Genomic DNA, 15,791 nt, shown 5'->3' with positions numbered 1-15,791 from the left:
TATTTAAATTTATACAATTTTATAATATTTACTTGTATATCCAAAATTAAAGTTATCAAATTAAATGTCATATTTAAGGTTTGGGTAAATATCGATTCAAATCAAAAATTCAAACCAAATTGATCAAGTAAATCAATTTTTTTATTTGATTTGGGTTTACATTTTAAAAACAGATAATATTTGGTTTTGTTCAAAAAAATAAAATAAATAATCAAACCGAACCGACAAATTATATACATATTTTTTTATAATTATATATACATAACCTATTATTTTTTATGAACACCTTTTATGTGTAAAAAATACAGCAAATTTAAAATAGTAAGGTATGATACATCTTTTATTTGTGCAGCTATATCATTAATTTATGAATTATTCAGTAAATTTATGTTGTTTAGTACATTGGATTAGCTAACAATATAAGCAGAAAGTTAAACATAATTAAAGTTCTGGTATAAGAATTATAAGATTCAAAATGGCACGAAGACAATTTTTTTTTTGAATGAATTATTATCTTTTCTTCTCTTTTGAATGAATCGTTTCTTTTATTTTTATGTATGGTTAATAACCGAATAACCCAACCCAACCAAACTAAAACTGATAACAACCAAACCGATGAATGTATATTTTAATTAGTTTGGTTTGGTTTTAATAATTTTAAAACCAATTAAATTTGTTTGATTTTGATTTTGATCAATAACCAATCCAAACCGATCCGTGAACCACCCTAGTCATATTTATATATTATATCCCTATTGAAAGTTTCATTGGCCAAACATCCTCTCTTTTTTTTTCCTTTGTTAAAATAGTGTTCTTGGAGAATCTTTTTTCAAATAGAGTTTTAGTACGGAAAGAAACTACTTTAGAAAACAACCCCCCATCCCCACCTTAGAGGTAAGATCTACTTATATCGCACCTTTTCCAAACATCATATGTATATGTTGTTATTCACAATTTGTGTTTGACAAATTATTTAAAACACTTTTGTTAGCATTTTTATATATAAAAAGAAAGATTATTATTTGTCGATCTCTCCAAAAGTGTTTTTGAACTATATATGCTTAAAAAAACCGTGTAAAATTTTACTTTGCATTTAGTATTTACTTAAATAATAAATAATTAGAGACTTTAAGTAAAAATTTAAGCGTAAATTAACATACATAATTAAACCACAAATTTGAGACTTGAAAACAGAATGGTACAAACTCTTTTTTCTTCTTTTCCATCCATATGGTCTATGGATATGAAGTAGCAGGAATCATGATACAATGCCCGCAAGCAGAGGAAATGGGGATTCAGGAAGGGGAATATTTACAATTAGATTCCAGAAATACGCAAAATACAAATTTTATTTTTTCCGTTTCGTAAAATACAAACTTTAAAACACATCTAATTGGCATTGAGCAATAAATTTGATCTAGAGCTCCAATGTTCTTATGCTGAATCTTGAATCTCCAACCAGCTTAATAGCTTTATCAACTCGGCAAATTGAATGCTTTCAGACGAATTTTCATCTCCTCAACCATCAAAGCTCTTACAGTTCAACAGAAAACCTGAAACACAGAGGTTGACTTAGCAGGGGGAGTCTGCAAAATAATAGAATTCACTGCACTGCATGTTCAGCTACCATCAAGTTCCGGAGTATGCAACCGTGAATAACAAAATCTCTAAGTACTTACAAAATTTATGCTAGGCAACTACGGAATTTGACCAAAAGGCAAGTCAGCTGATAATCACAATGCCCAATCCAATTACTCCAATTCAGGGTTATGTACTGCTAGAGAATAATAAATCAATACTAAAGAAGATCAATCATTCAGCCTTGGCATCAGATAGTAAAAGTCCAACTATATCGTTACTCTCTCCGTCCCAAAATTATGTGATGGTGTTTGGTTGGCACTGAGTATAAGAATGAAAGGAAGACTTCTGAAATTTGTGGTCTAAAATAAGTGATAGATATTTGATTGGTTATAAATCATCTCATTAAAGTAAAATGAGAATTTTAAAGTTAAATTGTTATTCAATGCAGAAAGATGTCTTCATTTTAGGGTCGACTAAAAAGGAAAAGAGGTATCACGTAAATTGGAACAGAGCGACCAGTACTTTTTAGTCTCTAGCAAAAGAGAGCAAGTTAATTATACATGTCGGCCTATTTTCGCAAAAAGACAAAAAAAAGGTGTTTAAATATGTTCTCTTAATCTTAAGATCTTTCGGGTTCGGTCCAACGAGTTTAATTGTTGATGTAGGGGGACGAATGAAGAAATTTGTAGGGCTCGGCTCACCTCTCAAACCGTTCTGATTCCAGAGGATAATACTTGTGCAACCCTCCCTTTGGATGGATAAGAGTTGTTTGCTTGGTAGGCAAGCAGCTATTTCCTTCTTCATCGTCGGAGGTTTGAAGGCCAATGTCCCTACAGAAAGATTCCACATCCCATTCCTGAATAACCATGCATTAGAGAAGCCAAACCAGATTGTGAAGAGCTGAACTTTTTCAGCCAGTCAAAACCCTTAATACTAGATAGGATTTTACCTTCATCATTAGGAATTTGGAAAGAGTCGCCAAGGGAAAAGGCTGAGGCTTGTATCCTCCATAATTAACACAGGAAATAGCTAGTGCTCGAACCTTAGTAATGCAAATGGAGCAAATAAGGGGAATCAATTTATCCAACAAAAAAGAAAGAAAGAAAGAAAAGTTACGAAGGAATCCTATTTACAAAGTTAGAGATATTTGTGAAAGCACTAAAAATAAAGCATTTGGTTTCGCATTAGCCAGGGATGTTTCAAACTATAAGTTAAAGTCTGCCATTACAGGCCAGCCTTAGGTTCCAGTTTTCTTCCAAGTAAGAAGCAGACGCATATGGTAGGAGAAGGATCAAACCTCAGTTACATCCCAATAGTGACAGAAAGAGGGAGTTGTGAATAGATATTTATCAGGCAAATGAGAGAGAGCATATGCCACTGGAGCAAATTTTGCTATTATACAAGAACTCACCTCATTGATAGAAGGTTCAATAATGCAATACTGCAAGTAGGATGCCTTGGACGCTGTTGTATCGATAAATTTCTTGTAGAAGCCCAATTTAAAGTATCTGCCACAAAATAATAAGTAAAAGTTGACCTTCCCATGTACTATAATAAAATGTATTCTACTACCAACGTAATTGATACTAAATGCCTTTGATCTACCTCAAGATCTTCCGAGCAAAACTCATTTCTGTCGACTTCATAATGTGAGAAGGAACACGGCGGAACCACAAAGATAATGTCTCCCCCTGCAAATCAAGTTGTACAATGTTTAGTGAAATTGAACAAACAAAATGGTCACTGAGTGAGCACCTAATATTCAACTGCAATTCACAATCTTTGATAAATTCAAAAAATAGAAGGAAAAAAACACAACTGTTCCTTGGGTTTTGGACTCAAGGTGGAGAAGCACATAATAGGAAAACAATTCAGCTTCATTTTCAAAGATGGATGCTGTAGTTCGATTTGCTTCATAAAGATTAAATAAAGTCGTCAATGCCTTCGTTAGCTGCTCCATGTTGAGGTATGACAGCGAAGAAATATTTGAACTGCTACATCTTCTAAGCTTATGCTGGGAAATTATATGGAATTTAACCTGTGGAGAAAAATATATTAAAGGTACATATTTCTGAACTTTCTGCAGTCATACTAAAAGAAGGATCACTTGAACATTTTAAGCCTAGAATCCATTAAATAAAAATAATTTTGCTTGGTTTCCTAAATAAGAAGCCTCCTTGTCATTACAACTAGCCAAACAAACGATCAACAAAGAAGGGGGTAACACAAATAAAGAGGAGGGAAGTTTGAAATAGAATAGAGAAAATATTAAACCACCAGCCTAGACAATAGCTCCTAGATCAATGTTATCCATCTGCAGTAAAAGGTATGAAATTACATCCATCTCAAAAGAATTCTACCAGAGCTCCTAATGCCTACGTGGATAGATAACCCTTGATACAAGTATCTCAGCTACTGCAGTTGCAATGACATGTTTAAGACCACAAGAGTCAAAGTATATTTTTGGTATGTTATATACACTGTTAGCTTAAGACACAAGAAACAGTCTTAAACTAAAATAAGACCCATAAAATGAAATAGAGTGAGCATGTCTAAATCAAGAAAAGTTTGTTATATGGTAAAATGTTTCTACATTTATAATATGTCAAGGTTCATTGTATGGTATTAAATAACTGAACGTGTAGAGTATTTTATGTGGTATTGTAAATTACTTACTTACCCTATAAATAGGGAACAATCACTCACCTTATTGAGTTACATGAGGATTCCAATATAAAGGGCCCCTACTGTGTAATGTGCGTAATCAAGTCAGTAATAAATATGTTCTTCTCTCTTCCTATGTTGCTCGGACTCTTCAAAAATGTCAATGGGAACGTGTCGGAGTCTCCGAAAGTAGTGTTATTTTTTGGAGAATCTGGCATGGGTGAGGCATCAAAAGCGAAGAGTCCGCGCAACTTAGCTCTCTTCTATCCCTTAAATCCTTTTTTTTTGTTTGAGGAAAGGTAATAAAATCATTAACAAAAGCACCCTGGAGGTGTATAATTACAAAAGCTATTTACAACAGAATTCAGTTGTTCCCTAAAATACACAGGGAATGATGAAGTCAGCATGCAAGAAACTAGCAGTAGGCGAACACAGCCAAGCGGTTAAGGTGGCGTAATAGCTAAATTTGTATTTATAAATAGGTTAAGAATTGTATATAGTAGGGGATGTTGGGAAAACGAAGACTAACACAAAAATATATATGGTCAAATAATGGAAATAAAATGGAAAAACAATGATACCAAGAATTTTACGTGTAAACCCTTCTAAATAAAGGACAAACCACGGGCCAAGAGGAGCAACTAATATCACGATAATAAGTAACTTTACACTAGGTGGTCACGAGTACAATTTTCAAAGTGACCACAACACATTCAAAAGAAATAACATTCTTTTGATTTTCCACCTTACTAAAATATCGCTGGCACTCTATTTTTCCTTCATAGACTATTTTCTTGTATAGTCTATGGTATACCTCACTTTGCTCTCTAATTATTTTTCTCTCTATCTTGGTATGATTAACAAATGAGCTAATGAGCTCCTTTTATAGGGAAAAAATTGTTCCTTATGATGCCATTGATGACATCAATGAGAAACCAAAATTCAAAATTTGGTAGGTTTCTTGGTTGGAAAATGGTGAGATTTGGTTGTTGAGATTTTTCAACTATCAAATCCACATTTTTTGACTCACCATTTTTTCAACCTTGCAGCAAAAATCTTGAAGCAATTATTGACTTCAAAAATGGGTCTAAACCCCACAAATCTCCCCCTCCAAGCCCATTCATCGGAAGGAGATAACACCGAGCTTCTAGTTTGAGTGCATGCCAACAAGTTCTTTGCACAATTCGAACTTGTCCCTTGATACCACCTTGTTCAACATATCTACAGAATTCTCATTTGTAGAGATCTTTTCAATCTGCATAGATTCGTCTTCTATCTTTTCTCGAATCCAGTATTATTTCACATCTATGTGTTTCGTCCTTACATGGTACATAGAGTTCTTGCTCAAGTCTATTGCACTTTGACTGTCATAGTAGACGACATACTCCATCTGATGCAAGCCAAGCTCTTGAAAAAATTGCTTGAGCAATATATCATCTCCTTGCCCGCTTCAGTAGCGACAATATATTCAGCTTCAGTTGTAGACAGTGCAACACACTTCTGCAACTCCAACTGCCATGATATAGCTCCCCTGAAAAAGTAAACAAATATCCAGTAGTGGATTTTTTGTTGTCAAGGTCACTTGCCATATCAGCATCTGTATAGCCCTTTAAAATTGGATTTGATCTTCCAAAACACAAGCATTCATCTCAGCTTCCTCTCAATTACCTGAGTATCCACTTCACAGCTTCCCAATGCTCTTTCTCGGGATTATTGAGAAACCAACTGACAATACTAACTGCGTGAGCAATATCAGGTCTAGTGCTTATCATTGCATACATTAAACTTCCGATTACGGAGGAATATGGAACCCTTGAGATGCTCTCTTTTTTCTCCCGAGTAGTAGGACACATCTTCTTACTCAACTTCATAGGACCAACAAGAGGTGTGTTAACAGGCTTACCATTCTCATATTGAAGTGCTCTAGTACACGTTCAATGTACTTTTTTTGTGACAAATAAATCTTCCTTTCATCTCTAAGACAAGTAATCCTCATGTCCAAAATTCGATTGGCATAAACCCAAGTCTTTCATAGCAAAAGTCTTACACAACTCTTTCTTCAACTTGTCAATCTTGAAAATTTTCCTGTCCATAATCAACGTATCATCCACATATAGCAAAAGGATGATACAATCATTGTCAGAAATTTTTTGTACAAATACAGAATGATCTGAAGAAGTCTTCTTGTAGCCTTGCTCCCCCATAACAAATCTGAACTCCTTGCACTACTGTCTAGGAGCTTGCTTTTGGCCATTGAGACTTTTTTTGAGTTTGCACACAAAAGTTTTTTTATCATTTACTTTGAAGCCCTGAGGTTGTACCATATAAATTTCTTCTTCTAGATCACAGTAAAGAAAAGTCGTCTTCACATCCATTTGTTCAATCTCTAGATTAAGACTAGCAGCCAAACCAAGAACTGTACGAATGGAAGACATTTTCATGACAGGAGAAAATACTTCGTCAAAGTCAATACCCTTTCTTTGACCAAATCCCTTAACAACCAATCTAGCTTTATACCTGGACTTCAAGATGTGTACTTCAACTTTAACTCTGAACACCCATTTGTTCTTCAAAGCTCTCATGCCCTTAAGTAATTTCACCAACTCATAAGTGTGGTTCTTATGCAGAGATTTCATCTCATCTTGCATGGCTTCAATCCATTGATCCTTATGCTCATCTTTCATAGCCTCCTCATAATATTTAGGTTCTCCCCCATCAATGAGTAGCACACACTCATTAGGTGAATAACGAGAGGAAGGAACACGCTGTCTTGTGGACCTTCTAAGAGGAACTCCATGAGTAGGAGCATCATCAATAACAACATCATTGTTATTATCAACATCAGCATGTTGATCTGGGACATGATTCTGGGCATCACCATGATCATCAAGCCCTCTAACATCATGCACTTTTGTATGAGGGACTTGATCAAGATGAATTACCCCATCAGAACTTGAAGATTCTAGCTTCTCTGCTTTGTCGGTATCTTCAATGATTGATTCTCCATGAAGTCGATATCGCAGCTTCTCACAAGCGTCTTTTTCAATTGAATCATATAGTCTGTGACCAAATTCATCAAGGCCATAACCAATGAAGATGCACTCCTTTGTCCTGGCATCTAACTTTGACCTCTCACCTTTCGGCACATGTACAAAAGCTTTGGAACATCCAAATGGTTATAGGAAACATCCTTGTTATACCAAACTCTATTTGGGACATCACATTGTAAAGCAACAGCAGAAGATAGGTTAATAACATGTGCAATGGTCAATAAGGCCTCACCCCAAAAGGAGTTCGGCAACTTTGCTTCAAAATGCAAACATCTATAACTCTTTCCGTCAAGGTCCTGTTTATCATCTCTACCAAACCATTAAGCTGAGCAGTCTTAGGAGGAGTCTTCTAGTGTCTAATACCCAGATGTTTGTCGTATTCATCAAACGGTCCACAATATTCACCACCATTATCATTACGAATACCTTTCAGCTTCTTTTAACCTGAAACTGCTTAAAGACACCTAACACTTGGTCTTTAGTCTTCAAGACATAGACCTAAAGTTTTCTTGAGCAATCATCAATGAAAGTGACAAAGTAGAATGCGTCACCCGGAGTCCTTGTCTTCATTGAATCGCATGAATCACAATGCACCAACTTAAGCAACTCTGTCTTTCTTGAAGGAGGGTTATACTTAAAGGAAACCCTATTTTGTTTTCCATTCAAGCAGTGCTCACAATTTTCTAATTTAGCACTTTGGAAATCAGACAATAATTTCTTCTTGGCTAGAATATTAAATCCTTTCTCACTGATGTGGCTAAGCCTACTGTGCCATAATGTTGAAGAGTTATCGCTCTCAACTGTATTCACCATATCAGCACAAGTAGAAATTATAGTCCAGTATAGACCACAACGTTTGATACCACGAGCCACAATCAATGAACCCTTAATGAGTTTCCATTTTCCACCACCATTGGTACTAACATATTCTTCATCACCCAAAAAAACCAACAAAAATTCGGTGCATACAAACATCAGGTGCATGTTTCACATTGTTCAAAATTAGTTTAGTTCCAACACGAATTTCCAAACAAATTGTACCAATACTAATCACCTAGATACAGTCTCATTACCCATACTCAAGGTTCCAAAGTCACCGGGAGTATAGGAAGAGAAAATATTCTTCCTTGATGTCACGTGAGATGCGGCACAATGTCCACAACCCAGCTTGACTCATCACAAGCAATATTTACCGGATCCGCATCAAGGACGATACAAAGATCTTTGATGGTGATGGTGGCTAGGCAATTTTCATTGTCATCTTCTTTATTTTCCTCTTTGTCTTTGTTCTCCTTCTTCAACTTTTGAGGTAACTCCTCCTTCAGCCCCATTTTTGAAGTCAAAAATTGCTTTAAGATTTTTACTGCAAAGTTGAAAAAATGGTGAATCGAAGATATGAATTTGATAGTTGAAAATTTTCAACAACTAAATCTCACCATTTTTACCAATCAAGAAACCTACCAAATTTTGAATTTTGATTTCTCATTGATGTCATCAATGACATCAAAAGAAACAGATTTTTCCTTATAAAAGGAGCTCATTAGCTCATTTGTTAATCACTAATATAGAGAGAGAAAATATTAGATAGCAAAGTGAGGTACTATACAAGAAAATAGTCTGTGAAGGAAAAAAAAAGTGTGAGCGATATTTTAGTAAAGTGAAAAATCAAAAGAGGGTTATTTCTTTTGAGTGTGTTGTGGTTACTTTGAGTATTATACTCGTGACTATCCAGTGTAAAATTCCCAACTGTAGTAATATCAACTGCTCCTTTTGACTCGTGGTTTTTTCATTATTTAAAAGGATTTCCACGTAAAATTTTTGGTATCATTGTTTTTCCATTTTATTTTCATTATTTGACCATATATATTTTTGTGTTAGTCCGAGTTTTCTGAACAGAGGATACACCATCCACATCTAACAGCATATCCACATCTTATTATCAATTTAATTCATCTTTTGAATTGATTTTACAAGCTTCCCAAATTCCTTTATCAATTTTCTTTCGCTTTCTGCAATATGTTCAGTGTTAAATATTGGCTCCCATTGGATCTGAAGACTTGAGGAAACTAGATTGAGATTCAAGAACTGTAGGATGTTCAAATGCAACAATATCATGATTCATGCATCTACATAAATGTATATCATTTCAGCTCTGATTCAAGTTCTTTTGGATAAGATAACCTGAACAAATAAGCATACCATTCTCTCATACATAGAGACCACTCGACTGCAAGAGATATTTTGCATACTTAGATCTTGTCTAATGGACCTCGTCCTATCAAAGATGAAGTCATGAACCACCTCAAAGGGATGCTCCGTAGAGTCCAGCAAGTTACATAGATAGTTCAAAGTATCTTCCAACACCGAGAGAGGCCTCACATCAGAATCTTGCAGAGTCTTTACGGATATAGTCCTGCAGAACTAACAAAGAGAAATTCAATAAACCATCAGTGTAACAAAGACTGAAGTTGTGAATAAAATTTAGGAAAGATCAAAAGCATGTAGACTGAATCTGAGATCACTATCGCCACAACTAACACTGGATTATAAGAACAGATTGTAGAAGAGAAGACTGACTAAATACTATATTGCTCATACATGCTGTAAATAAGAAAACATATTAATCATGTATCAATTCAAGTTTGAACCTTATCCACACACACAAACGGGAGCAAATAAGCCTGGACTAAAGTCACTTCCATATGGACTTCATTATGTTTAGAACTCCAGCAATTCTGGGCTGGGATGGGATTGAATCTTAATTTCTTTTTTGTTTGAAAGATATGATGTTACTTACTAACTGGTACGTTAAAATGGAAATAGGAAACCTTTTAAGACATGAACATGCTATTCTTTTTTGACCATTGAAATAAAATTCCATTGTCTTCAAACGAAGCAAAAGAAATACTGTATGGAATCTTTAGTACTGCTCTGACGTATATTTTAACATGATAAAAATGAGAATGTTCAGTGATCTATATTTATTTACCCCTTCAGAGCTCTGCATTTTATCAATATTGCAAGTCCAGTTTATTTTGAAGCTTACTGCACAAAATTACTTTTTTCCAAGTGACTTTGTTAGATCTTTTATCCTCTCTAATATTATTAAGTAGCGTATCTAGAAAATGCTTTTAGCTACGGACTGTGATGTTAATAATTCTTACATGTGAAAGCTGAAGCAGGTGGCCTTCTACCTTCAAAATTAATAAGGAAGGGCCTTCGAACTCCCAGGGAAAAAGCATGTTCTGTTATCCGCAATGAAAAATGAGCTCGGCTTGGATGGTATTAACCATTTGGCACTAATATCTACAAATTTGGCAGTAATTAGTCAATGCATGGTAGGAAATATTGTTTGGTATTGGATAAGTCACCAACTTTTTTCTACTTCCTTATATTAAGTTGCTTTACATTTGTCGCATTCTCCAGCTGTTTCTTCATCTATTTTACAAAACCTCAAAGCTGGAGAGTCACTTAGCCTGCGTCTAACAAAATTTTTGCCAGGGTCTATTATTTTATTCATGCATTGTAGCGCCGTAAAATTGACAACAGTCCAAAACGAACTATTAACTTTTATGGCTCAAATGGCAACACAAGCACGGCCTATCATCTGTATTATCCGTGAAGATTTAAACATTTTCTTTTTGATCCATTACTATATATTGATGCTCACAAAAGGGCCATATTGAATGCTTAATGAGCTATTAGCCTATTACAATTTAAACTGTTTCCACATATTTGATAAGCTGGTTACAATCTAGAAATGTTTTGTCAGGTGAAACATAGAGTAAGTTCAGTTTGGCTGATCAAACAAATTAATTTCAACCATCAACTACACCTCAATACAAATCCAGTTGGGGTCAGCTACGTGAACTCTGTGTACCCACCATTCAGCTGTTTTAGTATTAAGAAGATTCATAATTCTTGTACTGGTCATCAACCTACAAACCTTCTTCTTTTAACTGGACTTGAGACTAGTAATCCTTGGAATTCAGTAGATCAAACAAACAGGGTAAAGAAATAACTAATCAAAATTACTCCTCCTACTGGCTAGAATACCCAAATGCTATTTCCTTTATTTCAATTTGTTCGTCTCACCTTCCTTTTCATATGTTTCAAAAAGAATGTTTCTTTCCTTCATTGACAACTCTTTAATTTCAACATGACATGTGTAAGACCGCAAGATTAAAGAATATTTTGATAAATTCTACACATGACCACAAGTGTTCTTTAAGCTCCGTGTCAAAACCAGACAAACAATTGAAAGGGAGTGAGTACCTTTTTAACAGCAAGGCTTGGTGATGATTCACGAGGATTTCCATATAGCCTCTCGAAGACAGCTAAGTCTCGCAGCCTCTCTCGCTTTTCCCTCTCCTTAACTGCAGTATTTTTCAAAGAAAAGACAGTGAGCTTATTTGACTTTGCAGGTTCACACGTTTAAAGGCAGTAAAAGCACCTCCTTCCATGTACATAGTTCTAAAATTTACACTTGAACATTTTCTATATACATATAATCCAAGTTAGAAACAACCTGCAGAAATTCTTTTAATGCACCCTTGTTTCCACGAAACTAGTTAATTTAGCTGGTTTAAGTGATAAATTGAATCATATTGAAATTTTTATGCATTTAGTGGTTTATTCCGTCTTAGCGCACCTAAAACAGCAGAATATTTGAAGAAATAGAAGAAAGGAAAAAGTGGAGAATTGGTACCAGGACACATGAAAGGGCAGGTTCCAACTAAATTCTGAATATCATCAATATCTCCATCAATGGCTTTGTCCCAATTGCTTGAGCTCGTCTTCTTGTCGGAAGCGTTGTTCTGAATTTGGGTATTATTAGGCGTAGAATGGTTGACACTTTTGGTGGGTTGGAACGGAATGTTGCGGGAAGGTTGAGAAGGGTGGAAGGATCTGGAAGAAGAAGAGGAAAAATTGGGTCTTGGCCTGTACGGAGGTTGACTACGCCCCGCCATGGCTCGGCGTCTACTTCACCAGCGAGCACTTGATTGGAAAAAGAAGAACGAGCGATACTCTCATAATATAAAATTGCTTTAGTACCCCTCAATTTAGACATACCTATTACATTAAAACCTCATTAAATTAATATAAGTTGCATCGTAAAATATTATTATTTTATAGAAATATTATTTAATCGATAAATTAATATTTATTAAAAAGAATATTTTGAGATTCAATGAAAGTTAATTTTTATTACATCAAAATTGTTGTATTTTACTAATTTATGTATATATTATATTTATTGAATTCATATAAAAAATAAATTTATTATACATAAAATACAATGAATACATCAAAATTATTGTATCCTACTAAATTATGCATCATATTTATTGAATTCGTATAAAAAAATAAATTAATTATACATAAAGCACAATATATGTGTATGATTCATTGTAATATATTTTTTTTGTTGAATGATTTATTGTAAAATAAATTCAAGAATTCAATGATTCATCGTAAAAATAAATTTATTATACATGATGTTCATTATTTCTTAATAATCAAATATTATTCGTTGTATTTTTACTAAAAACATTCAATGTATGATAAGAATAAATTATATAAGTAACATAGGAAATTTCTTGAAATCATATTCAAAATGACTTCTCATTTAAAATATGTCACAAAATCAATAATAACAGGTCAAATACGTAAAACATAATGTGAGTACAAAAAAGATCATTCCATATGTACTCAAAAAAAAATTGCAGTCGTGGCAACACCGAAACTGTTGAATACAACAAGAAGAGTTAGAGATGAGCTTCAATTAGATATATTTGTACTTTTAAAGAATTATTAATTTATATACTAATGAAACTATATATTTATCTAGGAATTTTCTGAAAATATATCTTATTATCTTATTGAAATAGTTGATTTTTTTCATTGGCCCAAGTCGAGACAAAAGGAAAGTATTATCTTAGAGAGATTATTAATTTAGCGAGGTTTTACTATATAATGTTTTTTTGCTTTGGGGGGGCTTTTTATTGAGTGTTCGGTATCTACATTAGAGCCCGATTATTACAAACAAATATCTCTTTACATATCTTGTTGTTCTTCTTCTTCTTCTTTACATATCTTCTTCTTCTCCTCAAATCAAATTAAAATTATTGAAGAAGAAGAAGTCTGAAATTACTTCATATCCATTGGTCCTGCAATTACTTTTCACAAAAGTCAATCCTCAGTCCTTAATGTGGAACTTCTAAATCCTCAATGATACCATAGCAGTATACGACATGTTGTTATGATATTATTGAGGAACAACTAGACATTCAGGGAAAATTGCACAAATACTAAATGATGTCATCATAGTGTGCGTGTATATATATATATATATATATATATATATATTATATTGTGATGGTATCAAAAATATTTTCCTAAGTCATTCAATTATACATGAATGATATTATTACAGTATATTCATATATTCTCATAATATTAAAATGGTATAATTAAGGAACAATCATTGTTTCACCAAATTAATCATCAATTCTTAATGATGGACTTCTAAAATCTTCAATGATACCATATATATTGCATAACAGAAAATTGCATAACAGAAAATTCCACAAATACTAAATAATATCATCATAATATATATATATATATATATATACTGTGATTTTATCATAAGATTTTTCTAAGTCATTCGATGGTGCATGAAAGATACTATTACAATATATCCATATATTATCATGTTAGTGAAATTATGTAATTGTGGAACAACTACTATTTCATTAAGTCAATCCTCAATTAATGAAACACTTCTATATTCTTCAATGATATCAGAACATACATTTATAAAAAAAATTACATAAATATTGAATAAAATCATCATCATAATATATATATATATATATATATATATATATATATATATATATTGTGACGATATCAAACAAGTGAAATGAGGAGGGCACGCAATGTAATTTATTTTAACTGAGTGAACATTAAGAAAGTTAATTAAGGATGGTTATGATTGGATAATTAGTTTATTTTTTATGTCTAATAAGTATAATTTTTCCTATTTATTTAAATTAAAATAAAATAATCAATGTCCAAACGTCTAAACATTATCCAAAATTACATATAATCCTACTGTATAATTTTACACCAAAAATTACATCAAAAAATTCACTCGCTAACATCTAAAATCTAACTTGCATTATAATAACTCCATTAAAATTCAGAACAGTTCCCAAATAGCTTGTTGCACTTGCAAACAACAGTTTCATGGATTAAGTAGTACTTGAAAAGAAAATAAATGCTCAATTTTTTGTTTAAACGAAATAATAATAATTATATTTAACCAATTAGGTGGATATTATAATTTAAAACGTACTGCAAGAATAAATGAGAGATACAACTTTAGCATTAAATAAAATGTGTTACGGTTTGTACTAAACTAGTTAATATATTTAATAATATTAATTATGATATATATAAATCATATATTTATATTTACTCTATTATATAGAGCTTGGGGTCAAGCTAGCGGCTTAATCATTCAAGTTCCTCTCATAGTTAAATATTTTATTTTGTGTTATAATAATAAATTATCTGATTATTTTCACTATTTATAATTAGTAATTTTGTTTTAATTTACGAAAAATAGTATTATAATATGTTATTTAAAAAATACGTAATTACATTAAGAGTACTATATATTAACAACTTAAAATATTTGAAAAATATATTAAAAATTTGATCAGCTCTTAAATTTCACATGTGCCACATAAATTGGGACAGGGGGAGTAACATATATTATTTGAAAATTACGTTTTGTTTAACTTTTGAAATTTCAATTGTGCCACATAAATTGGGATAGGGGAATAACATATATAAAAAAAGGGCAGCCCGGTGCACTAAAGCTCCCACTATGCGCAGGGTCCGGGAAGGGTCCGACCACAAGGGTCTATTGTACGCAGCCTTACCTTGCATTTCTGCCAGAGGCTGTTTCCAGGCTTGAACCCGTGACCTCCTGGTCACATGGCAGCAACTTTACCAGTTACTTCAAGGCTCCCATTCGGATAGGGGAATAACATATATTATTTGAAAATTACACTAAAAGTATTATAAATCACAATAATTTATTAACAATTTAAAAATATTTTAAAAAATATAAAAATTTGATTAACTCTCAAATTTTCACATGTGCCACGTGCGCGAGAGAAGAACGTATATTATTTGAAAAATACATTAATTAAGAGTATTATAAATGATAATAATTAACAATTTAAAATATTTTTAAAAAATATGAAAATTTGGTTGACTCTCAAAGTTTCACACGTGCCACATAAATTGCGACAAAGTGAGTAACCTATATTATTTAAAAATTATGTTAGAAGTACTGTAATATTTAAAAGGGACAATTTCAAATATATACAATAAACTAATTAGTTTACAATAAATATAACCATATTTTATTTACATTATTTATACATGAGTTATACACTGAATATACATTATCATACA

The 15,791-nt window shown here is 32.8% G+C and overlaps 1 protein-coding gene across 5 annotated transcripts; it reads right to left on the bottom strand.

Annotated features, from left to right (window-relative positions):
* Positions 1–1,196: 1,196 nt before the first annotated feature.
* LOC129899419 (SAC3 family protein C) lies at positions 1,197–12,338 on the bottom strand. 5 transcript variants are annotated; one of them, XR_008769510.1, is made up of 10 exons: positions 12,004–12,338; positions 11,571–11,671; positions 10,460–10,540; positions 9,495–9,716; positions 3,401–3,619; positions 3,187–3,272; positions 2,993–3,089; positions 2,531–2,623; positions 2,283–2,411; positions 1,197–1,553 (listed from the first exon to the last, which is right to left on the bottom strand). XR_008769510.1 is itself a non-coding variant. In XM_055974381.1 (10 exons), the coding sequence occupies exons 1-10, from the start codon at positions 12,263–12,265 to the stop codon at positions 1,535–1,537; spliced, it is 1,335 nt and encodes a 444-aa protein (XP_055830356.1). In that variant the 5' UTR covers positions 12,266–12,338; the 3' UTR covers positions 1,197–1,534. The 5 variants fall into 5 exon arrangements, 4 of the variants coding, with proteins under 4 accessions (XP_055830356.1, XP_055830358.1, XP_055830357.1 ...); XM_055974381.1 differs by having other exon boundaries at positions 2,283–2,437; XM_055974383.1 differs by having other exon boundaries at positions 2,283–2,437; positions 3,524–3,619.
* Positions 12,339–15,791: the final 3,453 nt, after the last annotated feature.

This window comes from Solanum dulcamara, chromosome 8 (assembly GCF_947179165.1).
Source record: "Solanum dulcamara chromosome 8, daSolDulc1.2, whole genome shotgun sequence".
NCBI classification, from domain to species: Eukaryota; Viridiplantae; Streptophyta; class Magnoliopsida; order Solanales; family Solanaceae; genus Solanum; species Solanum dulcamara.
The sequence above is the reverse complement of the archived record's forward strand: the minus strand, read 5'-3'. Positions and strand labels throughout refer to the sequence as shown.

Excerpts from the sequence above, each read along its gene's own strand:
- LOC129899419 (XM_055974381.1), bottom strand. The coding sequence starts at position 12,265 with ATGGCGGGGCGTAGTCAACCTCCGTACAGGCCAAGACCCAATTTTTCC. Across the intron at positions 11,672-12,003 it reads CTGCCCTTTCATGTGTCCTG|TTAAGGAGAGGGAAAAGCGA; the intron begins GTACCAATTCTC and ends AAAATACTGCAG. Across the intron at positions 2,438-2,530 it reads CCAAATTCCTAATGATGAAG|GAATGGGATGTGGAATCTTT; the intron begins GTAAAATCCTAT and ends ATGGTTATTCAG.